At 58.7% G+C, this 23,478-nt stretch overlaps 1 protein-coding gene across 5 annotated transcripts in view; it reads left to right on the top strand.

Moving 5' to 3' along the window:
• TBC1D16 (TBC1 domain family member 16) overlaps nucleotides 1–18,434 on the top strand; it is a 74,818-nt gene extending 56,384 nt beyond the window's left edge. The window contains exons 4-13 of one of the 5 annotated variants that reach the window (XM_032456681.1): nucleotides 2,772–2,933; nucleotides 3,938–4,085; nucleotides 4,998–5,165; nucleotides 5,620–5,768; nucleotides 6,405–6,539; nucleotides 7,280–7,466; nucleotides 9,378–9,557; nucleotides 12,076–12,222; nucleotides 13,103–13,351; nucleotides 13,504–18,434. In XM_032456681.1, the coding sequence (XP_032312572.1) occupies nucleotides 2,772–2,933; nucleotides 3,938–4,085; nucleotides 4,998–5,165; nucleotides 5,620–5,768; nucleotides 6,405–6,539; nucleotides 7,280–7,466; nucleotides 9,378–9,557; nucleotides 12,076–12,222; nucleotides 13,103–13,351 (1,525 nt within the window). In that variant the 3' untranslated portion in view covers nucleotides 13,504–18,434. The other 4 variants (XM_032456682.1, XM_032456683.1, XM_032456684.1 and 1 more) reach the window with 4 other exon arrangements.
• The last annotated feature ends 5,044 nt before the right edge of the window (nucleotides 18,435–23,478 follow it).

Raw genomic sequence — 23,478 nt, forward strand, 5'->3', positions numbered from 1 at the left:
GAGGCCAGCCCAGGTCAGGGCTGGGGAGATGGGCACCACTCTGGGAACTAGAAGCCACATTTAAGAAAACTTGCCATGTTTTGCTGTGGCAGAGCTGGCTCTTCCTACTCATTTCTGTTTTTGCATTTCAGTGCTCCTCAGAAAGTAACAAAAACCAAGAACCGCTGTATTTCTGAGCGTTTAGCTTCTTCTAGGTTTGTCTGTAGTGCATTTTTACCTTTTAGCATATTGGGAGTTATTGCCCTAAATAAACCCTCCTTATAATTTTAACATAACACAAATAATAATTTTACGAACAAGCCAAATTTTGTGCAGCACATATGAATAGTCTTAAAACCAAATTGCTCTGCATGTGTAAAAAGATAAAAAATAAAAACTACACACATTTCAATTTTCCTGAGATTTTATTTCCTGACTCTTTTTTTCTATGACTCCAAGATTCCCAGGCATTTTGTATTTTCAGCCCAGACATGAGTATGACATCTCTGTGTTCTGGGCCAGGCCTGTTCCTGGGAGCTGGGGATTCAGAAGAGCAGATGAGATACAGCCCTCAACCCCGTGGCAACGGGTCTTGTGGTGGAAACAGATGTGGTCCTAGGTGACCTGGATGACCGTACAGTCATCTGCTATGACAAGCCCTAAGTAACAGAGAATCAAGGCTTCCATCAAATTTGCTCTAGTTTGAACTGTGGAACCCCAGCTGTAGGGCCCAACATAATGTCTTGAATTAATCAGTCAATTAATTAATGCAAATAATCTCCCCCTCAGGAGTTGTAAAAGGGTCTAGGCAGACTTCTGCCTGGGGCAAGTTGCTGCAGGAAGGTGCGGGGGGCCGCTCTCCGGGGCTCCTTCCTCCCGCCACAGCAGGGGAGCAGTGGCTTCACCCAGAGCTCTGCCAGAGTGAGTGTCCATCCTGTCTCTGGTTTCTGCACACCTTGGCCTGCCCCTGGGGTGAGCAGGATGCCACGTGTTGGGAAGGGTGTGCAGGTTTTGGAGGACTGTCCTGTGTGTGTGTGGAGTGGCGGTGGGAAGGACTGGGGGCGGGGGGCTGGAAAAACTGCCACCCTTTGGTGGCCCCCTCTGGCTGGGCTTGGAGGCGAGCCCGGATAGGCCAGCCCGGCCGGGAAAGCATGCCAAGCACATGCTCTCCGGCCGCTGTGGCCTCATTGTTCAATAAGCAGATTATGGAATGCTGCGTGGAGCGGCATGGTGGGGGGCTGGCTTCAGACCTGCAGCTTGCCTTGTTTTGCAAACAATCATTGCATCGTGCAGCCCGGTCAGGGTCCCCTTGGGAGGACTGGGAATCTCTCAGCCTTTTTTGGGCCCGAGTTTGCCGTGTGGCTGTATGCTTCAGCTTGTCCACCTGCCTTCCCCTCCAGCTGTCTTTCTCTGTTTCCTGAGAGAGCCCAGGTGCCCTTCAGAAATGGGAGGACCTGCTCAGCGCACTTCCTTAGGCAGGTAGGGGAGAACCGCACTCCAGGCCCCGTGTGGTTCTGGAAGCAGCAAAGGTTCTAAAAAAGCCAGGCCTCCCCTTTGAGGAAGTTCTGAGTTAGAGGCATTGTGCTTAAACGGTCCAGAGTAGCTTCATTTGGAGACCTGGTGCCCATCTGAGCAAGAGTTGCCTCATGATCCACTGCCTCCGATACTTTTATGCTCTCAGCTGAAACAGGAAAATGGGATGAAGTGATTGCAGTCTTCGCTCTGCAGGATACTGGGGTTGGGGTCCAGACCCATGGTTGCCTTCGCTCTGACTCTATTGTAGCAGGCATCTGCTGGATGTTACCATTAAATCTCAAGAGAGAGCATTTAACCTGTGGTGTAGCTGAATCTATGTAATAAAATATTTTGTAACTGGGGAGCCAAACAAAATCATGAATTTTTTGAATTTTTTTTTAAAGGAGCAGAATGAAAGAATGAGGTTGTGTTGCTGAACTTTGAACTCAGAGACAGTAAAATACGCTGGTGAAGACATAGGCCACAAAGTTTGGGTTCAAATCCCAGCTCCACAACCTGCTAGCTGTGTGACTTTGGGCAAGTTACTTGACCTCTCTGAGCGTCAGTTCCCTTCTGTACAATGAGGGTAATAACACTACTCACTTCCTAGGATTACTGTCAAGATTACACGTGATAGAAGCACAGGAGAAGTGGTTAACACAGGGCCAGGCCCAAAGAAGTGTGTACTCTTAGTATTAATAGTTTTATAATCCAAACGTCTCCTTATAGAACCAATATTTTTTCAGGAAAATACTGAACCAGTCTGAACCCATACGGAAGCCCCACGCTATCTAAAATGGCCACGAAACAGCTTCTCTTAGTAAGCCCTGAAAATCAGGGTGCCCAGCGCTGAGCGCTGTACAGCCGTTCATTCCACACAAAGCTCTGTTACTGTCTTCACTTTGCAAAGGAGGAAACAAAGGCTCAGAGAGGCTTGGTAACTTGCCAGGGTCACACAGCCAGGGCGCAAACCCAGTCAGTAGGACCTTGTCTGTCATCACAACAACCTAATGCTTCTACTGAGGTGGAACAGAATTTAATCATGAAAATGCTTCCCCATCCACATTAAAGTATAATTGGGCATGACCTGTGATAGGATTTATTCATTCACTCTTTCATTCGTTCATTCATGGGTGTCCCTGGAGAGCCTCTGTGCTTGGCGTGTCCAGGCATGTCTATAAGTATGTTTAAGCCTGCACGCGTGTTTAAATGATTTCCCCACGCCCCCCTGCCTTTCCCCCGTGGCTGTGCGGCCCTCACATGACTCGCTCCACCAGCTCTCCCTCCAGCACGGATGCCCACCTGCAGTTCCCGGACGGCAGCGGCCTCCTGCAGCCCCCGCGCTGGGACGAGCCGCAGCGGGCGTGCGCCCTGGAGCAGATCTGTGGCGTGTTCCGAGTGGACCTGGGGCAGATGCGTTCCCTCCGTCTCTTCTTCAGGTGAGGCCCCTTGGGGCCACATCCTGGAAGCTGCCTGTGTGCCATGTCCTGGGGGGCCGTGCTTGGGTCCAGGGCCCTGGGATTCCCAAACACCTGCTTCCCAACATCACCAGTCTGGTCGGCAGTGGAGCCCCACTACGGCTGCCCCACGGGAGCCGGGTCTGGGTAGCTCCCAGACTCCTTCCTCTGCCTTCAGGGTGATGGTGGCAGCTATTGCTTGGAGCCCTGGTTTGGGGAAGACGACAAACCAGGGCTGCCCAGAGAGTGGGAGCTGCAGGCTGCTCCCGGTCACCCACCCAGCGGCCCCACAGCTGGGTGAGTGCCCAGGACAGACCGTGGCTTTCTAGAGGGAGGCACCATTTCCTTCATGATTCCTTACACCCCTATTAGTTCCCTGCCTAGCAGCCACCTCAAGTCTCTCTTCCCAAAAGGCAGGGTGTCCTAGCCACAGAACAGCACCAGCCGAAGATCTGTGTTTAGAAGAAGCAGGCATGTCTCCGTGGGGTTCCCAGACCCTGAGCCACATCCCGCCTTTCACGGAAGGGCAGCCAAGTTCAGGCGACCGCCCTGAGGCATGTGTAGTGAATTTCCCTGGAGGATTCTCCCAAAGTGCCACACGTGCTGGATGGGGAAGCCCGCTGGAGGGGCGTCCCTTAGTGGATTCCACCTCAGAGCATCCACCCTGGGGTCTCCTGGAGAGAAGGGAGGATGCCTGGCGGGCAGGAGTGGGGGCAGAAGGCCCCTCTGGCAGGTCTCCCAGAGCCAGGATAGTCCAACCCAGGGCTTTCCCAGGAGGCAGCTGCTTTGCCTTCTTCAGCAAAGGGGGTGATGGCTTCTGTTGGGGCGTAATTCTGTCCCCTTGCCGCCAGCAGCCAAACTCCAGGGGGACTTTCCGTTTCCTGCCTCTGAGGTCAGCGAAGGCAGCCTCTGATTATACTTGGAAATACAAACCGGTGTTTACATATTCATCAGTCTTTCCTCCCCCGCCTCCAATGGCCGCCCAGCGATGAGGCCTGCACCAGCGGCCAGCTGGTCGTCGCCAGCCGGGAGAGCCAGTACAAGGTCTTTCACTTCCACCACGGAGGCTTGGACAAGCTGCCCGACGTCCTTCAGCAGTGGAAATACTGCGCAGAGACGCACCTCAAAGACCAGGTAGCCCGGAGGAGGGATGGGTGCTGCCCGCAGGGGAGGGAGACCCCGCCCCTGGAGGGACCTGGCTGCTGAGAACCCCCTCCTCTCCCGAACCCCCTCCCCTGCAACAGGGGCTTCGGACATGGGCCCTCTCCCGGGAGTCCCAGGCCTCGTGGGTGTGACCCGTGGTCGCTGGGGGCCCACAGAGCAGCAACTTTGGATCTGAAACATGCGCCCAGGCTTCTTGTAAAGGCAGTACTCCGCACTTGAAAAATCATGTTTTGACAAGGCATCCCGCCATATTTTGCTCAATCTACATACAAACGTAATAAAAGCTCTTTAATTATCTGTTTAAGATACGGTATGTGCTTATTAGAAATGGGCTGACTTTAAAATTCCCTTCCTTCCCACAGAGCCTCCTGCTGGCTTCCCTTATTACAGTAGCATGGCTTTTTTCTCCCCCTACATTGCACAACCTTTGATTTTTGAATTAAATGTCAGCTGCAGTTTTGCCCTGGGTCCCTGACTGCCCATGGAGACAACCTGACAGGCGGGCTCCCCGCTCGCAAAACAGCCATCCCTTTGTATGTGGCCAATCACATGTAATTTATTGCAGGCCCTCCCGGCAGAGGGAAGCTGGCCGTCCGAGGCATTAATTCCGTCTTTGCGGCGGGTTGGAGCGAGAGTGGGGGGCGGCGCCTGGTGGGAGTGGGCCGGGACCCGGGAGCGCGAGGGGACCGTGGTAAGAGGATGGCATTTTCATTGTAATTGCGTCTAATTACACTTGCCATTTAGGGGTTTGTGTGCAGGGGAGAAGCGTCCTCCTCCTTCGGAAGAGAGAGGGAGGCTTTTACATCCCGCCAAGAGCGCGGTTGGCTTGAAAGCCGGGCGTCCGAGACACTGATCTTCCCCGGCGGCTGTCCTCCCGTCCAGCAGGTCGCCGACGAAAAGACGTGCATGCAGTTCTCCATCCGGCGTCCCAAACTGCCGTCCTCCGAGACGCACCCCGAGGAGAGCATGTACCGCAGGCTGGACGTGGCCGCCTGGCTGCGCCACCTGAACGCGCTGGGCCAGGTGCAGGAGGAGTACAAGCTGCGCAAGGTGAGGCCCGGCGCGCCCGCGGGCGGGGCGGGGGTCCGGGCCCGGGCGCGGGGGCTGTGCGAACACGGCCGATGGAGCAGTCAAAGCCGCTGCGATGAAAAAGCCGCCTCCGGAGCGGGTTTGGGGGACCCCGCGCCAGCCTGTATAGAAGAGCTCGCAGCCCGCGCCGCGTTTCCAAAACCGGGATTAGGCCCTGACGTGAGAACGACAGGTTAATCTGAGCGCCGCACCAGGGGGGGCATTGACATTGAAATGAGCCTGGTTTGTGTCCTGTATGGGAATGGGGGGCCGGCACTTTCCCCTTCCAAACATGTGCAAATTGCAGCGATCTGAATCAAGGCGTCAGTTGTCAAGAAGGCGAAGCAAAGCCACCAAAACACAGATCTCCGGGGATTTGGGGGTGCTTTGAGCGGCCCTGCTTTGGCCCCTCCCCAACTTTTGCCGCTTCCTCCAGGCCATTTTCTTCGGCGGCATTGATGTGTCAATCCGGGGGGAGGTCTGGCCCTTCCTGCTGCGTTATTACAGCCACGAGTCGACGTCGGAGGAGAGGGAGGCGCTGCGGGCGCAGAAGAGAAGGGAGTACGCCGAGATCCAGCAGAAGAGGTGACCGAGGCGCCTGGCCGGGCCCCTCGAGCCGCGGAGGGAAACCCCCACCCCCCGAGCCGCGGAGGGAAACCCACCCCGAGCCGCGGAGGGAAATGCCATTTGGAAAGGCAATTTGAGGCGCAATTCAGCATTGATAATATGTTCCGTGACCCATAGTTTCCTTGGAAAATGGGTCTCCCAGGACCGTGAGCGATGGGGCAGGATAAGTGCCGTCATTACCCCGGCGCCCGGCCCCGGGACTGGCTCTCTTTAGCTCGCATGTCAAGGTTTTAGAATTCTTTTTCAACAGACTTAACGAGGCGCTGACATCCCACCGCTCAACGCCGGGGTGGCAGCGGGGCCTCGGGGTCGGCGGGGAGCTTGGACTGCTGAGGTCTGTTCTGGCCTCGCCGAGCGGGGGCTGCGGTGAGCTCTCCGCCGGGACGCTGGGACGCTGGGACGCGTGAGGCCGTGTTCACGCTGGGAAAGCCTTGGACTCCTATCCCACCTCAGCCCCCGCCCCTGCAAGTCAGTGGGAGCTGGAGGGTTTGCCAGCGGCCCTAGTTGCCAACCGCGAGCCGGGCTGGGAGGGACGCCCCGCAGGCCTGGAGCGTGTGCCTGGCTGACCCCGGCGGGCGCTCTGCTCCGTGCCAGGCTCTCCATGACCCCTGAGGAGCACAGAGCGTTCTGGCGAAATGTGCAGTTCACTGTGGACAAGGATGTGGTTCGGACAGATAGGAGCCATCAGTTCTTCCGAGGCGAAGGCAATCCCAACGTGGAGTGCATGAGGTACCGCCTCCCCCCGCTAACAGCTTCCTCCCCTCTTGGTTTCACTCCCTCTGTGTCTGCCACGCCAGGAGCCTCATCTCACCTCTCAGGCCTCAGCTGACCCTCTGGGAAGTGGACCAGCAGCTTCTGCTGGGGTCAGGGGTCTTTCTTCCAGGTTCATACAATCAATGCCCCCGAATCAGAGCATCCTTAGGGAACATCAGTGGGCCTGTTATGGTCCCAGCCACCCAGGGAAGCCCATAGGCCCCCTCCCAAGGGTGCCAGCAAAGGTCTCCACCCCCTGAGCATCCACCGAGCCTAAGCTTGCTTGGCTCACACCAGCTGTGGACCAGCCTCCCGCTGAGTGTCTCTGTCTCCCACTGGGTGGTCCTCAGGGTGATAAAGCCACACAGGCCGAGGCTGGCATCTTTGACATTCTGCTGCCTCCTGGCAAATAATTGCATGAAATTAGCAGCCCGTAAAAACAGCCCACTCTTTGTCATAGGCAGTCGACCATTAAGAAAATGAGACCCACATTCCTCCTTTCCCTGCTCTTAAGGGCCGAGGGCCAGGCTGGAGAGTGCCTAATTGCAGGCCATTACCTTTCCCCAGTCCCCAGAGCTGCCCTCCTTCCTCTGAGATCAAGGTGAAGGATGGGGCTATGGGCAGCCCAAGGTCTCCAGCCTGGGGTTCCACTGGGCAACACCCTGCTGTGTGGCCACCCTCTGCTGACCTCCCTGCCCTCTGCACTGCATCCTCAGGAGGATTCTGCTGAACTACGCAGTGTACAACCCCGCCATCGGGTACTCCCAGGGCATGTCGGACCTGGTGGCGCCCATCCTGGCCGAGGTCCTGGATGAGTCAGACACCTTCTGGTGCTTTGTGGGTCTGATGCAGAACACGATCTTCGTTAGCTCTCCTCGGGATGAGGACATGGAAAAACAGCTGGTGAGGCTCTCGGATGTGTGCGGCTTGGTTGCGGTGGGTCAGGGTTCAGCAGAAAAGCCAATGTGGGCCTTGCCCGTGGGCTCTGGGGGCTTAGCCTTGGGCCTCTGGGGAAGGGCCAACTCTCCCAGGGGGGACGCAGCCTGCTCCCAAGTCCCAGCGTACGTGCTTCCATCCCCAGCCCGGGCTCCCCAGCGGGGTATCTGTCACACTTGCCCTGTGCTTTACGAAATGCGTCCTCAGCTGCATCTGGGTTGCTCCACGCAGGAGTGGGGACGGGAATGGGAGGGGCTCCTGAAGCATCCTGAGGCCCAATGGACAGTTGTCACACACCCACCTCAAGGGCAGCGGGCCTTCCCTGCTGTGCCTGGCCAGCACCCCTCCCTTCGGGGCCTCCCCTAAGCTACACAGACCAGGCAGCACTGAAAGGTGGGGGTGGGGAGGCAAAGGTGAGTATGGTGGGGCCAGGAGTACTCGCCCTTCCCTCTACCTAGCACCTGTGCACTCCAAGCACCTGGCAGGTGCTGCTGGCACTGGGATGTGGCCTCGGGTCCCCCGTCGGAGAGATTCTCGGCCTGGAAGCTGATAGTGGAAGGAGAGGATGCTGGGTGCCAGGGAGTGACACAGAAAGCACCCTGGTGATAAGTGGGAACCAAGGCAAGCATCCCAATGTCTCCTTGGACCACGCCGACCCCGTGGCATATGGGATCAGGTCCTGGATGCTGCCAGCCCACTGGGACTTGGCTCAGGAGACCATTCTGGGCAGTGACACTGGTCAGGTTGGTGGCCCACATACAATGAGGGGAGAGCTGAATGCAGGGCCTTGAATGCCAGGCCAAGGAGCACATCCTGTGACCTAAGTATTAGGGGCCGTTGAAGACTGGATGGCAGAGCAGAACACAGCACAGGATTTGAGGAGACGGAGGCAGGAGCTGGGAGGTGGGGACTGGAAGCTGAGGGGCACGGGGGTGGGGGTGGGGGGTATCCGTGAGGGTGGGAGGGGGTCAGCCACAGGGAGGAGAAACTGGCCAGTCGGGCAGGATCCTCAGAATGAATTCCTGTGCCACCCCAGCGGCTGTCTCAAGTAGGAACAATGGGCCACTTGTGTGGGAAGGGGCCTGTGAGTCACCGAACCCCCACCACAGGATCCCCCAACTGCGCTCAGCTGAGCCGCCCGCTCTCCGCTCTGTTCTCTGCGTCGGCCCTGTGATGTCAGGTTTCCGTGGTACCTGGGGAGGCAATTACAGGCTCTGACGCGAAGGGCCCCGTGACTCGTTAGTTGCCAGAGATTGATTTTACAACGGAGCTGGTGAAGTCAGCAGCCCAAGCTGGGCGCTGCCAGAAATAGCCTCGATCTTGTCCCACGTCACTGGGTGGTGACCTCATGTGCAGGCATCGAGCCTCTTGGGGTTCAGAAACGCCCCCTCCCTGCTCTAAATCAGCCCTGGAAGGTGATGCATCTCGGAGATCAGAGCGGAAGGTGGCTGAGTGGGTGTGTGGGGGGGTGAGTTGTCAGTGGAGGCTCTGCTCCACATCCCAGGAAGGAGGGGGTGTCAGAAACAGCACCACGTGGTGCCTGAGGCCTGGAGGGCTTCCCAGCCTCCGACCTGCCACCAGCCACTCGGTCCCCAGCAGGGTGTACACGTTGCCTTGCCCTGGGCCACGCCACAGTCTCCAAAACAGTCTGTAATCTGGGGTGAACTGACGAAAACAGCTGTGAATCTGATTCCAGCGACAGAACAGAGTACGTGGGTGCAGACACACACAGCAGGTGGCGATCTCACTCGTGGCACACATGCTCTTCTGGGGGTGGGGATGGGCCAAGGGAGGGCCCCAGTGGGAGTGGGCTTCCTGGGCCAGGCAGGCGGGCCTGCCGGGGGGCCGGGGGCTTACCCATCCTGGCCTCGCCCCTAGCTGTACCTGCGGGAGTTGCTGCGGCTGACACACCTGCGCTTCTACCAGCACCTGGTCTCGCTGGGCGAGGATGGCCTGCAGATGCTCTTCTGCCACCGCTGGCTCCTGCTGTGCTTCAAGCGGGAGTTCCCCGAGGCCGAGGCACTGCGAATCTGGGAGGCCTGCTGGGCCCACTACCAGGTGAGCCAGACGGTGGCGAGGGCTGAGGCCGGACAGCAGCCCCGGAGCCACGTCACCATCCTGCACCCCGCCTCCGAGGAGGGGAGGGTGCCCGCACCATGGTGCGCCTCCTCTGGGGTCTCCCTCCTCCACGACCCCTGAATCCCCCCCACCAGCCAGAGTCGGCCCCTCACCCAGCAACTGCCTTCCAGCCCCACGTGGCCCGCCTCGGACCTGCAGCTCACCTCCCAAGGAACTGAAATCGATGCAAATTGCCCGCTGACTGTGCTCATTACCACGCTCTGGGGCTGAGCACGCTCCTGTCACAACCAATCAGCGTGAAAGACGTTGCAGGGCCAAGCGGGACGTCGGTGCCCACGTGCTGGAGCCAGCGCCCGCCCGCCCGCCCGCCCCGTCTGGATGGCTCAGGGAGAGGGCCCGAGAGCCTGCTTCCCCCATCAGCCCCTCTGCGAGCCCGGGCCCAGCCCGCCGTCCCCTCCCAGTGATGTTGATTTCCACTTGCCGTCCACTGTCATCAGTGTCTCCTCAACAGATTCCCCTGAGAGCATCACGCTGGCCCTGTCACATGGCTTTAACGCCCAAATTAGCGACAAGCCGGTGATGTTAAAGGATAGGCAAGTCTCTCTGAATCCGTCAGCCTTAAAAAAATTTGCATTGACACATCTGGGAGGCGGCCAGGACCCTTTGGGCAAGAGTGGGCTCCATCCTCTTTGCCTCAGTTGGAGCAGCTTGGAGTAGACAAACCTTGCAGACAGATGGCACACCCACCAGCCCTGGGAAGTGTGTGTCAGCGTTTCCCGTCCTGACCATTCCGCCTGACAGTAGTGAGTCTAAAAAACGGTGCAGGGGCCACAAGGCTGTCTTTGTGTTCATCCATCCGCCCCGCCCGCCTCCTGCTCCACCCTGGCCCGGGTCGGGGCTGTTTCCTGCCTGGATTAGCGTGTTCGATGCACACTGCGGGATGGAATCAAGGAAGCACTAGCAAAGATGGTCCAAAATGCTGGATCACATTTAAAAAAAAAAATCATGTCCGCTTTGCAAAGCCGCATTGCTTGTTTTTCCAGCAATACATTTGCCACCCTCATTACATCATGTTTAGGCTAATGTTTACAAGGGGGCTCAGAGCATCACCCAACAGACAGGGCCATTTCTCAGGTTAAATTTAGCCACATTTGGCCCCACCTCGATCAAATTAGTGGCAGACGATTGGAAGGGGGATGGTAGGATGATCAGAGTGGACGTAGGTTAATTCATTAGAGTGAGCTCAGTGGAAAGAGGGGGGTCACTACCAGCTGCTTCAACTTTTAAAGTGTCCCCTGAGTGAGAAGGCTCTATTTTACCCATCTAGTGCACTTCTAGTTTGCCCTCGGGGGCTGGGCTGCCCAGGGCCTTGTCCAGTGAACTGAGACTAGTCCTGTACTGCTGTCCAGCCCCATGTAGAATGCGCCCCACCTTGTCCTCCCCACAGTCCTCTCCCAGAGCGGCTGGACATGCACCTTCCAGGAACTCCTGCACCGTCTTGCCCCCCCACTCCCACCTCAGCCTTGGCCACAGTTCAAGCAGGTGCAGGAGGACTGTCCTGAGCCACAGTGAGACCACTCTGGATCAATTCAGAGGAAGGGGCCGGGCAGGCTGAGGACTGTCTCTCCAGGGTGGGTCGTGTGGGGGGCATTTACTGCCCGTAACCTCTGCCAGCATGCAGGGTTCCGCCTGGCCCTGTTTGGGAAGGAACACGGTTCTGTTTGGCTGGGAGACCGAGGTCAGGAGACTAAACACAGGCTTCCTGGTGGTCCTTGTCCTTCCTCTGCCCCCGGGAGCAAGTGTGACTCAAAGACAGTGTGCCCTCGAAGCAGTCCGGGTCAGAGAGTGCACAGGATGCATCCCGCCAGGACCTAGTGCCTACTTCCTGCCCGGGCCAGGCCCTGCTGGGCAGCAGGCGAGGTCACGGTGGCCTCCAAGGAGGGCAGCAGAGTCCTCCATGGGCTCTGAAACGCTGGTTAAAGACGGTGGGCTCCTGTAGCCCCTCCGTGGGGGCCATCAGAGCTGCCGTGCTCTGCTCTGGGACATGAGCTGGGATGTGTGGCCTGGAGACAGGAGAACAATGACCGGTGGGAGGCTGCCAGAAGGGTCTCTTTCCCTGGCATGTCCCACGGTCTGCCGGAGTGTGCTCTGATGCACCATCTCTCAAGACCCCAGAATGGGCGTGGGCCAGCCTTCAGAGGAGCATGTTCTTTGCCCCCATGACGGAGAGCCCCCCAGAGAGCCCCCCAAAGGGTAACAGCAGCCCATGGGTGGCCAGCCCCAGTGTCACCCCTTTGCATGTCACAGTAGCCTTTGGATGTAGGTGCTGATGGTGGCCCATTTGCGGGTGGGGAAACTGAGGAGGAAGGAGGCTGCTGGGCCTGCCCTGGGCCACATGAACCCAGACACCCCAGAGCCCTCACCCCCCCACCTCTGCACTCGGCCTCCGTCTGCAGGGTCAGGGGCCTTATCTGAACCGCCCTCTCCACCCCGCCAGACCGATTACTTCCACCTTTTCATCTGTGTGGCCATCGTGGCCATCTACGGGGATGACGTCATTGAGCAGCAGCTGGCCACCGACCAGATGCTCCTGCACTTTGGAAACCTGGCCATGCACATGAATGGGGAGCTCGTTCTCAGGAAGGTGAGCATGGCCCTGCAGGAAGCCCTGCCTTCCCTTTTTTCCAGAGCCCCGCCCCTTCACTTCCAGGCCCCGCCCACAGCCCCCCAACATAGGCTCCGCCCTCCATGTATGCAGAGGCCCACCCCACACAGCCCCTCTGGAATGCAGGCCCCGCCCCCACACTCCACTCTGGATGCTCCCCACCGACGCCCAGGGGGCCCAGAGGGCAGCTTGTCCGCTGCTCGGGGCACCCATCAGGCCATGCACCTGAGCCTCCCTCTCATGGAGTGAATAGATCCCTTGGGTTGGTAGGTAGGTCCTCCTCCTTGGGGCATCGCGCTCGCCGTCCACAGCCCGAAAACTGAGCAGGAGGCTTAGGGAGGGGAGGGTGGCTACTTCTCATCCAAGGTCAGAGAAACAAAGGAGAGCTTCCTCAGCCTCCCACCGCCCAGCCTCCTGCTGGAGATGCCACTTCTTAAGCTCTCTGGTGCCTTCCAGGGCAGTGAGGAGGGGCCCGGGGCCAGCCGCCAGGTGGGTGGAAAGAGGGCTTGAAGAGGTCACTGTCCCCCACAGGGTGGTGGAAACACCCTGCAGGGCAGAGGGCTGGAGCCATGGGGCCAAGCTGAGCCCAGAGGGACAGGCAGGCCCTGCGCCGCTTTTGGCTGCCCTGTCCATCCTCCGTATGAAGGCCACTGGAGGAGCCTTCTTTGTCCCAAGCCCCATGGGAGTCCTGCTCAGAGAACCGCGTGGGTCTCAGCCGGACCAGGGAGGCTGAAGGGACGGGGCAGGCAGAGCCCTCACCCTGACCTGGCTCAGGGTGAGCCGCGGGCGTTGGCTACTGCTGCCCTAGCTCTGGGCCGTCCCCCCACCCCTCCTCACAGCCCGTCCTCTCTGTCTGCAGGCCAGGAGTTTGCTGTACCAGTTCCGCCTCTTGCCGCGGATCCCCTGCAGCCTGCATGACCTGTGCAAGCTGTGTGGGACGGGCATGTGGGACAGCGGTTACATGCCTGCCGTGGAGTGCACCGGCCAGCATCCGGGGTCAGAGAGCTGCCCCTTTGGGGGCACCGTGGAGACACCTTCGCCCAAGCCCTCCAGGGAAGGCAGGAAGGGCCCCAAGACGCCTCGGGAAGGCTTCGGTTTCCGCAGATAGGTTGGGCTCCCTGTGCTGGTCGAGGGGTGAGGGGACCTCAGCCAGGTCTCGAGCGTGTGGGAGTGGGTGGGGATGGGCATGGAGGGGATGGGATGGTAGAAATGTAAGGAAAATGCCCTCGGGCGACATGAAGGGAACCTTTTCATATTAAGGACAAAAGCTGAGTCCAGAAGTGACAGAAGTAAAACCTGCCAGCTGCCCAGAAAAAAGTCAGCTCCCAAAACCCAGCGGGACCAGAATGCATGGCCACCCCACCTGGAGACACACGCGGGCCAGGTTCTCATGTTACCTGCCTTTGATGGATCTGGATGCGTCCCAGGAGTTCCTCCAGCTTCATCAGCTGCTAAAGGGCATTGCCAGGCATCGGGGAAGGCGGGACAGGAGAGGTCTTCCTGTTCACCCACCAGTGCCAGGCGAACGCAGAACAAGGGGGTCCTTGCAGGCCCAGAGACATCTTTGCAAGCCGGACACACCTCATAAGGCCTTCTCTGAGTGAGCCAGTCACACTCCACAGCTTCTCCAGATGCAGCTGCAAAGCTGATGTGAAGACATCTGCCAAAAGAAAGAAAAGCCCCGCTGATTTCAGGGTAGAGAAGTGTCAGAGCAGCGGGGCTGGGGCTTCAACACTGTCCACCTCGACATCCTGTCCTCCTGGAATGTAAAGGACTCTGCCACCCGTGAGCCGGAGCACCAGCTGTTGAAGTGCTGGACTCCTCTCCCTTAGTTGGGAATTGCTACCTGTGGTTCTCTGGCATTGTTTAAGGCCACCCGCACCAGGTACAGGAGCCAGCTGGGGGCTGGAAGGATCGAAGTGTGTGTGTGTGTGCACAGAAAATCCTCGGAAGGGAGTCTGCAGTGTTTGAGGCAAGGGACAGTATATTAACTGACCGACCAAGACAAAGGCACCTGCACGTGCTAGAAAGACCCCTGCCTCCTTGCAGGGCCTGCGGTCTGCTGTGAACCAGGCCTTCTGTGAGTGGCTTCTCAGGTGGTGGGACGCCGGGGCAACCACAGCACAGTCGCAGTCACTCAGGGCACCTCTGCTTTCTGCGTGGGAACCAGGTCTTCCCAGCACGCTCTCCCTCCTCCTCAAGATTCTCATCAGTTGCTCCTTCTTGGATTTAGAGAAGGACAGACAAGGGTGTGGGAGGGCTCCCAGCCAGTGTAAAGGCGTGGGGCCCTTTGCACAGGAAGCCACCTCTTGAACTGGTGAGAGCAAGGAGCCTTGAATCCTCCTGCACATCCTTCTGGGGAGAAAAATCCTTGAAGTGCTGAGAGTCCTCGTGGAGACACAGCCCCACCACATGAGGCTGCTTCCTGCTCTCAGCTTTTCTCACCAAGAGTGGACGCTGCTGAGTGGCACCACTTTAAAAAGATGTTTATCAACAGGAAAGAGGAAGTTATCAGCCTCCTCCCTTCTCAGCTTCTCTTCTCTCCGTGAGCCCAAGTCCTCCAGCAGGCAGGAGACTGAGACTGATACTTCCAAGTTTCCTGGCCCTCTGTCCCAGAGCCTTTTGGGGAAACCATCCTGGAGCCTTGTCAGTGCCCAGATCTTGGGGTGCTGACCATTATAGTCCAGCAGCAGGGTCCAGGCTGGATGAGGGTGGATTTCTCATCTGCTCTGCTTCTGGGGAAAGAGAATTGCCTTTCTATGTTGGCTCCTGATCCACTGGAATTGGCCCGAGTTACCCAGACACTCTGCTGACTCCTTTAGAGACCACTTCCCCATGAACAGGCATACCAGTTACCCATTGCCACAGTAAAGCTGCATAGCAAGTAGCCCCCAAACATGGTGGCCCCAAACAGCACGCACGCACCTAGCACAGGAGTCTGCAGGTCAGCAGCTCAGGCTGGGCGGTTCTGGGCTGGGTTGGGCTTACTCCCATGCCTGGAGCTGTTGAGCCCAGCAGAATGCTGACGCTCACAGAGGCCGGACTTGGCTCTCCTCCACGGCTCTTGCATCCTCCCCGCAAGCCAGTCCTGGCCAAGGCAAAGGTGCAGAATCAGAAGTGTGCAGGCGCCTTCCCAAACCTTGGCAGATGCCACCCCTGCTGCCATCCCTTTGGCCAAAGTAAGTCACATGCGCTGACCCAGCACCTAGAGGGGTGGAGAAGTGGACCCTCCCTTGCAGTAAGAGAGGTTGCACAGTGACGTGGTGAGGGGCTGGGAACTCACGAGGGAACGCGGAACCGGGCAGCTGGCACAGCCTACCAGCACCACCAGGTAGCCCTGGTCCAAATAGCACTGTCTTGGAACTTGCCTTCTAGCAGGGGCATGACTTCCCCAGAAGACACAGGAGATGCCTCAGAGGGGAAAGAGTGCTCCCCCCTCCCCACGCTCTGAAGCAGGAGAGCGTCCGTGCATTTTACTACGAAACCTTGTGCCTTTGGGCTGCTGTGACCGCGTGGGGGAGAGGGAGGGGATCCCGGGTTCCCCCACATTGAAGGGTCCTGGGTGGAAAGCACTCCTGAATCTCCTGGCTCCCACGGCCTCTCACTCCCACAGCTCCCCAAGACCTTGCAGCAAGTGCCACCCCCACCCTCACTGCTCCCCCCTCTCACCCTGTGGGCTGAGCCAGGCCCCACTGAGATCTGGGCTTCTTGGGACTTTGAAAGCCAAAGACGTGGATGCGTGGGCTCTGGAGGACCCACTGCTCCAGAGGGATGAGAAGGCCCGCCCCTGCACGGCTCCCTTAATCTGGATGCAATTAGAGGAAACCAGCCAAAAACCCTGCGGCAGCTGTTGCCCCAGGATTCTTCCCAGCCAGCAACAGGCATCAGGGTGATAATTCAGTCATTAGACTTCTAGCCTCCCCACCTGCCAGCACGTGCAAGTACAGGACCAACCACCCGGCCCGGCCGTCCTCGGCGATGCTGCTTGTTTAGCCCATTTTTTTTTTAAATGACACTTAATGTTATTGGCCTGATGTGCATGTGCACGCATGCTTAAAAGTTTCCCCAGCACTAATGTCTGCGCTGGTGTTTCCCGGGGTCGCCGGGGCCTCTGAGAAGAGAGGGCGCCTTTGATGCGCACGTTGCTGGCACGGGAAGGGCAGCGGGGCGCCCTCGCCAGCCCTGGGGGGTTCACTCTCCCAGGAAGGAGGGGACAATGTCAGGACGAAGCTGCACCCTCGGAGGTGGGGGATGCACAGCTAGGGAAACAGTCGGGGTTGGGGTCTGGTTAGGTGCAGAGGGAAATGGTGTGCTGTTCCAGAAGGTTCTGCCTTAAGTCCCAGCGGGGAAGACTTAGAACTCACAAGTCAAGGGAATTGGTGGTCTTGCGCCAGTTAGAGTGAGAGGGACGGATGGGCTGGGGAGGGGCCCCTGGCCCACCTCTGCAGAGGAGGAAGGTCTGCGGCCCAGAAGGGCAGTTCCGTTGGCAACCTTGTCCTGATCAGCTCTCAAGCGGGATGGAGGTTTTTGAACCTAGGACCTTTGAATTTTCCGTAAAAGCCTCCTGGGGGCAGGCGGCTGGACAGGATGAAGGCGCTGGTCCTGAAACGAGGGCAGTAGCTGGCAGGGGCCACCCAGCTCCGACCCTTGATGGGTGGACGGAGGACACGGGGCAGAGTCTGTGGACCACGGTGGGGGGCTCTAGGGCTCTCCCCTCTGCTTCCTGTGAGGCCCCCCGAGCTCTTGTCTGCTTCTTGTTCGGTAGAAATAGGTTCCGTGCCGGGAGGCTAGAGGGTGGCAGGGACGCCTGGGTTCAAGGGGCAAGGGGAAGGGAGCCTCTTCCAGTTTGTCTGCCCAGCAGGGGACCGTGGAGGCTGCCCTGCCTCAGAGGAAGGAGGAGGAGTTCCCCCGGGGAACCCCACACATATGCAGGGGTGCAGGACTGGCCTTCGAGCTGTAGCAAGGGAGGGAGCTTGCGGGTCTGGCCTGAGGCTGGGCGCTTCCCTGGAGACCCAGGGGGACCAGACTCTCCAGGATCTGATTAGCCCAGCGTTGCAAAGGCAGGCTGCAAGGCTGTCCCTCGAAGAGAAAGCATTCTGTCCCCAGTCGTCCCTGGCTCTGAGGGAACTGCCCCCAAACTAAACAGCTCATCCCTCTTCCCCCAAAGTTGTGAAGCCTGAGGACAGGACTCTACCGTAGTGGGTGAGCAGCACTGCTCAGCAGGAAGGCTTACCTAGGGGCCAGGAACCTGGTTCTTGCCCTCCTCTGACCCTTCCCAGGTGCATGACCTTCCTGCCCCCTGAGCCTCAGTTCCCTTGTCCTGGAATGAGAATGGTGCCACCCTCCCCGCCTAGCTCACAGGACTGCGTGGGGACCCTCCGGGTGAAGGTGTCATGAGGATGGTTTACCAGCCCCAGGGACCTCACCTGCCACTCAGGGAAGAGACCACTGACTTGGCCGAGAGGCGACGTGCTCCCGACCCGAGAGCTCGCCCTGCTTTGGGAGTCAGCAAACTCGCTTCCTTCCTCACATCCAATTTGCTGCGTCCCCAGCTGAGGGGGGCCTCTCTGTGCCTCTTGTGTGACACTCACCCCATGCCGCCCCACTCCTGCCACGAGGAAGGCCAACCACTGGCCCTGGCGAGCCCTCAAGATGTGTCTGTGTGCGGCGTGCCTCACTCAGCAGCAGGGACGCGGTCCGTGCCTCAGGGGCTCCCCCACGGCTGGGACCCACCCCCCAAGGGGGGCTCCGGCCTCCTGGGTCAGACTGTGGGGACCAGAGACGGCTGCCCCCGGGGGGCGGGGGAGCAGGCAGGCGTTCACGCAGCCCGCCAGCACCTGGCCCCAAAACGCGTGCTGAATTTCTAGGTAGGAAGGCAGCATTCAAGTTCAGAGACCGAGTCACACGGCTGTCTTCTCTCCAGCGCCTTGGGTTAGTCAGAGGGCAGGGTTTCTGTTTAAGGGAAAGTTTCATGAAATTTCCACCGCTACCAAGAGATTACCAGTGTCCTGTTGGCAAGTCATTTATTCTCTGCATTTTATTTTGTTTTGTTCTTTACTACAATCGCCCGCTGGTCCGGCTGTGCCCCAGGCTGGGGACTGGCCACCCTGAGCCCTGGGCCACAGCTACCACAGTGCTTCCGGCTCTCACGGATTCTACAGCAAAGTAAATAAAAACACATTGACAACGAACGTATGTTCTGTGGCACCTCTAGGAGAAGGTCCCGGGAGCTTTGTAAGGTCAAAATGTGGCAGCTTCCAGGGCTGGGCCAAGGGGTCCCCCAGGGAAGAGCAAGGAGGGTCGGGGGGCAGGCCAGCCGCAGGCAGGCCCTGCTCTGGGGAGCTTCGGGCCAGGGTCTGTCGGGCGCCCAGAGGGGACAGGCGCTTGGCCTGCGGCGGGGAGGAGAATTTGGGAAATGCTGGGAAATGCCCGTGAACCCCAGCAACCAGGGGCCCCGAGACCGGCCCCAGTGCCTGGAAACACAGTGTTTTATTGAGACTTAGCTGTCAGGGCTCCGATTTCAGGAAAAGCTGGAGTCTTGCATTTGTGAACTTTTTAAGGAGGCAAACAAGATGAATTTGACCTTGTTAGGGGTGGGAATTAAAGGAAGAATTCAGACATCAGCTTCTCCATGCCCTGGAGCCCCGCTGGGGGGAGCGTGCCCTGAGGGCTACAGGGAGGTGGGCGAGGAGGCTGGGCCAGGCCTGCTTCTCCTGCAGCGTGGTGGGGGTGGGCTCCCAGCCCTAGCCCAGTGCCTGTGGGATTGATTGAGAGCCGGTTGGTGTGTGCCTTTCCATCCTTCTGCCTGCGACAGGAGGAGGGCCCAGGCAGCTCTCCCGAATGTCTGCACTGCTAGGGGTCTGCTGTCTGCGGGATCTGTCTCACCCTCCACCCTCACCCTCTGGGCCTGGCCCAGACGTGGAGAGTTTCTTCGCCCCTTCTCTGCAGGCCAGGGTGCCCCTGCCTGAGGCTGAGTGGCCATGCAGCCGGGAGGGGCAGCAGACCCAGTGATGCAGCAGCCGCAGTCCATGGCTGGTGGCTTTATCTGTCCTTTATCTGTCCTTTTAGGGGTGAGAGGCGCTGCTTCTCCCTCTTGTGGCCCTAACACAGGATGTGAAGCGTCAATAATGGCCGGTGAGGGGTGAGTGCAGGCAGAGAGGGGGCTTGGAGCCAGCCCCCATTACCACCCTCCAGGACACAGCCATGGGTCAGTTTGTCCTCAGGAAGGGACGGTCCTGCCCCTCAGATCAGCCCTGCAGGGGGTGAGGCCCATCATGGCCTCCACCTTAGGCCATGGGCCAGCCCAGGAGGGCCTTTCAAACCTGTCAGGCAGCAGGCTCCCTGGGTCTGGTCCAGCCAGGCTGCTCCATTGAGCGTTTGTCTTTGCTCTGCTCTGATTCTTCCATAAGTAACAGCCATGTGGTCACGGCCCCAGTCGTGTGCCACCCCTCGAACAGGCCTGGCCCTCTGTTGTCCTGTAGTCCTGGGTCTGGGCCTGGGGGCTGCTTGTCTGTTGCAGCGTGGGTGGGCCGCCTGTATCACCCCAAGGGAGCCCCTTCCATCAGCAGAAACCTTCTGGAGGGGAAGGAGCACCAGGGCTTGACAAGTTTGGGAGAAGCTTGGAAGAAAACCACAGTGAGAACAGAGCCCCAGTCGTCTCTGCGAGTTATCAGGTCACACGAGTGGTCTTGTTATTGAAGGGGACACAAGCTGGCCTCCTGTGGGCATGTGTCTTCACACCCCAACCTCCTCACTGCCATCGGGGAGGTTGCCACCTGAGGGTCACACCCAGCCACTGTCACACGCTCTGCAGATTGGAGGACACCTGCCAGTGGCCTCACGGACCAAATTCAGATGTTGGTCCCCGGACACCTCTGAAGTCATCATCCTCCTGAATCCACTCCCGCCCCCTCAGGTGAGGCCCTCTTCTCTCCGTATCTCAGGAGAGTAACCAGATCTCTGGGCTCCTGGGGTGTGTACTGTGTAATTTAGACAAAGCGGTTTGAAAATATGCCATTCATTCTCCAAATACGATAATACATCCACCTTGATAGGTCACATCACCGGCAATCTGACACTGAACAAAAGAAGGCACTTTATATTTTGAGTTGTTAGAGCGAATGGCTGAATGATTTTCTAAATGGATGCTTGGATGCTGAAACTAAGATGGTACAACAGAGGGATAGTGCCACAGTCTGGGTATAGCAGCCCCTCAGAAGGGAGGAGCAGGTCCAAAACCCCCTCAACCAACAAGAAATGTGTGTAGTGCAACAAAGTGGAACACTTTCACTGGAGACCAGACACAGCGTTCCCTGAGTTCATTGATTCCTGGCCATGAATAAGCACAATAGAAAAAGACACCAAGGGTCCTAGTGGCCACAAGTTAATGGTGAGTGAGCACAATAGCCTGGCAGTTTAAAAACCTAATAGTAGCATACAGCAATGGGCAAGGCCCAGGAAGCCTTCTGGGGTAGGAGGTCAGAGCCTTGGATTGGGTCACTGGAGAATTATGGCCAGTGCCTGTCTGGATGCCAGCTGCAGGGGGATGGGTAGAAGATTCTGAAGACTAAAAAGACCTCAAAGGACAAAGGATGGGACCTTGTCCAAAATAAAGACTGAAAGATAGTAGATGCGATCCAGGGCCTATGACTTAGTGATGAAAGTGCCAACTAGCTGTGCCCCACTTCTCTGGTGGGAGGAGCTGGGAAGAGGCGCTCACGGTCCCTGGAGGTGATGCCAAGGGGCTGGGCATCAGGAGGGCCACTCTTGAGTCACCGACCTCTTGGTGTCCCATCCCCTCTACCCTCCAGGACTCTTGGTGTGGACCCATCCTTCGTGGGAGAGGCCCGTCCCTCACAGGAGTCCTCACTGTCCAAGGTGCTCAAGTGCAGGAGGTGTGTGAGTCAGGAGTTCTGGCTTTTCATATGAGTGCAGCTGGAAGCCCGCTTTCTGATACAGGGTCTCAGTGTCCTTCTGTAAAAGGAAATCCAGGCGTGCTACGACAACCAGCTGAGATGGAAAGCCGACGGGGAGTATACACTGTGAGGTGGGTGGCAGGCGGCATCGCCCTGTGAGGCCAGTCCCCCGGGGCAGCGTCAGGTGTCCGGGCCCTGCCCTCTTTCCTGCCCACCTCCTGCTCCTTTCGGAAAACTAGGGAAAAAAAGGTGCTGGGACCCTCAGCCCTCTGGGGGAATCCCACCCGCCTCCCCAAATGGCAGGCACATTTCTATTTTCAAGCACATACTGCCTTTCTCCAAAGCCTGGGCATCCTTTGGATTTTCTGATAAATCCCCAGGTTCTGATGAGTGATTAATTTAGATGGGAGTTTCCCAGCTCCCCCCTTCCCCCCCGCCGACAACCCCCCCCCCCGCCATTCTTGATCTTACTGCTCGACTGGGCCACATGACTGCCTGAGTCAGGCTGATAAATAGCTGTGAACTTTTAGGGCTTGGAGTCAGCAGCCTGGAGCAGAGTGGCAAGGAGGGGGTGGGAGGTGTCCAGGCACGAGGATGAAGGGGTGAGGGTATTTCCAGGGGAGGTGGACTGCTACCGCCGAACAGGGATGAGAGACAAAGAGCTCAGCTCTTCCACACAGTGCCCGGGACTCACACTCACAGCTGACAGTGGGAGGCAGGCTCTTCCAGGGTGAGACCCAGGACCCGGACTCCGGCCAGTGCAGAGCTGCCCCGCAGGCGTTTCTTCAGGAGCTGGCAGGTGGGACAGCGCAGCAAGGCTGGGAGTTGGTACCCGCCTCCCTGCAGCTTCCGCCTCCCCTTCCCCAGCCTGCGGCATCTCCCCTCCCCCATGCAGTGGCTGAAGGATTCTGCAGATTTGAGTCCTGCCAAAAAAGACCACTGCCCTTACCCTCAACCCACTGGGCCAGAGTGCAGTCGCCTCAAAGAGGTTCCCAGGTCCCCAAAAGAGGGAGAGGCCCCCAGAGTCTGAAATGCAGCTACTGGGTCACCAAACCAGCCTGGCCTCCTGGGTCCCCGCACCAACCCTCCACTCCCATTGTGAGCCTGAAGCTGACCCAGAATGCCGAGGTCTGCTGGCGAATGGCCTTCTGGGCCCCCAGAATCTGGTCTCACCCTGCTAGAAAGCGTCCCAGGGACGAGAACAGACTCCTGCGGCTCTCGCCCCGGCCAATAACGGGTACCCAAGAGGCTGGCAAAGCCTCGGCACGACAGGGCTCCCCGCGGGGGCTTTCTTTTCTAGAACGCAGGTTCCAAAGTTTGGGTCGGGACCTGCTTGGCATGGCCTGCCCCCTAGGCCCTGGGACCCCTGAGGAGCTTTGCAGGAGGCTGGAGGCAGGCTGCTTGGCCTCCCCACTCCCGTTCTCAGCTGTCCTGATGAATCCCAGACACAGACCCGGCTGTGGGATCCAGCAGCACTGGCTCGCTCTGCAAAGTCTGGGCTTCTCACCAGGAACTGGTCTCCGGGGAGGGAGGAAGGGAGGCGGCAGGCGCTCCCGTCCCCGCCCCACCCATAAGAGGCCTGGGGAGCTGGGGTCTCCGAGCCTCCAGCCCCACCAGGGCCTGGTCAGAAGGTGGCGTGTGTGGTCACAGCGGGGCCCCGCGTCCTCAAAAATAATCCTCAGCGCTAATTCCCATTTCCCCAGGAAGAGGGCTGGCGTCACTCAGATCCATCCCACTTTCTGCAGAAGGGCATTGTTGCTCCTTCTTTTGATTTCACACCCAGCGGGCCTTTTCTCCGAGTGGGGGTCCTGCCCTATGCCCGGCACACGCCTCGGGGACACACTGAGGGCAGGGAAAGGCACCAAGGGACAGAGGCACACAGGACACGACAGTGGCTGGGGCTTCCGGAGGGAGGGGGCGCGGGGAGTGGAGGGGACACAGGGCGGGGACTGGGACGGGAGTGGGGAAGAGGGGCAGGAGCGAAGGGAGCAGGAGGGGGGCCCCTCCATCCCTCCCGGGCCCGCTGATCTAATCACACCAGGTGTGCTCCAGATAAATATTAATAACCCGGTGACAGAGGGAATTTGGGAGAATCTAATTCAAAGGGCACCATGTAAGCTGGCAGCCTTACTAAGGAATCACTCCCGGTGAAACCCAAGAGCCAGGAGAGGACACACAGGGAACCCCGAAGAGGGCCCTCAGAGGAAGAGGAAACCTCCCACCCACCCCCACAGCTGCCCACGGCAGGACATGATGTCTGGGTGCCTGGCTCCAGGGCCCTTCGAGGCCCCCTGCCCACCCCTGCCCTGGCCCACCCCTC

The sequence above is a fragment of the Camelus ferus genome, chromosome 16 (assembly GCF_009834535.1).
Source record: "Camelus ferus isolate YT-003-E chromosome 16, BCGSAC_Cfer_1.0, whole genome shotgun sequence".
In the NCBI taxonomy this organism is placed as follows: domain Eukaryota; kingdom Metazoa; phylum Chordata; class Mammalia; order Artiodactyla; family Camelidae; genus Camelus; species Camelus ferus.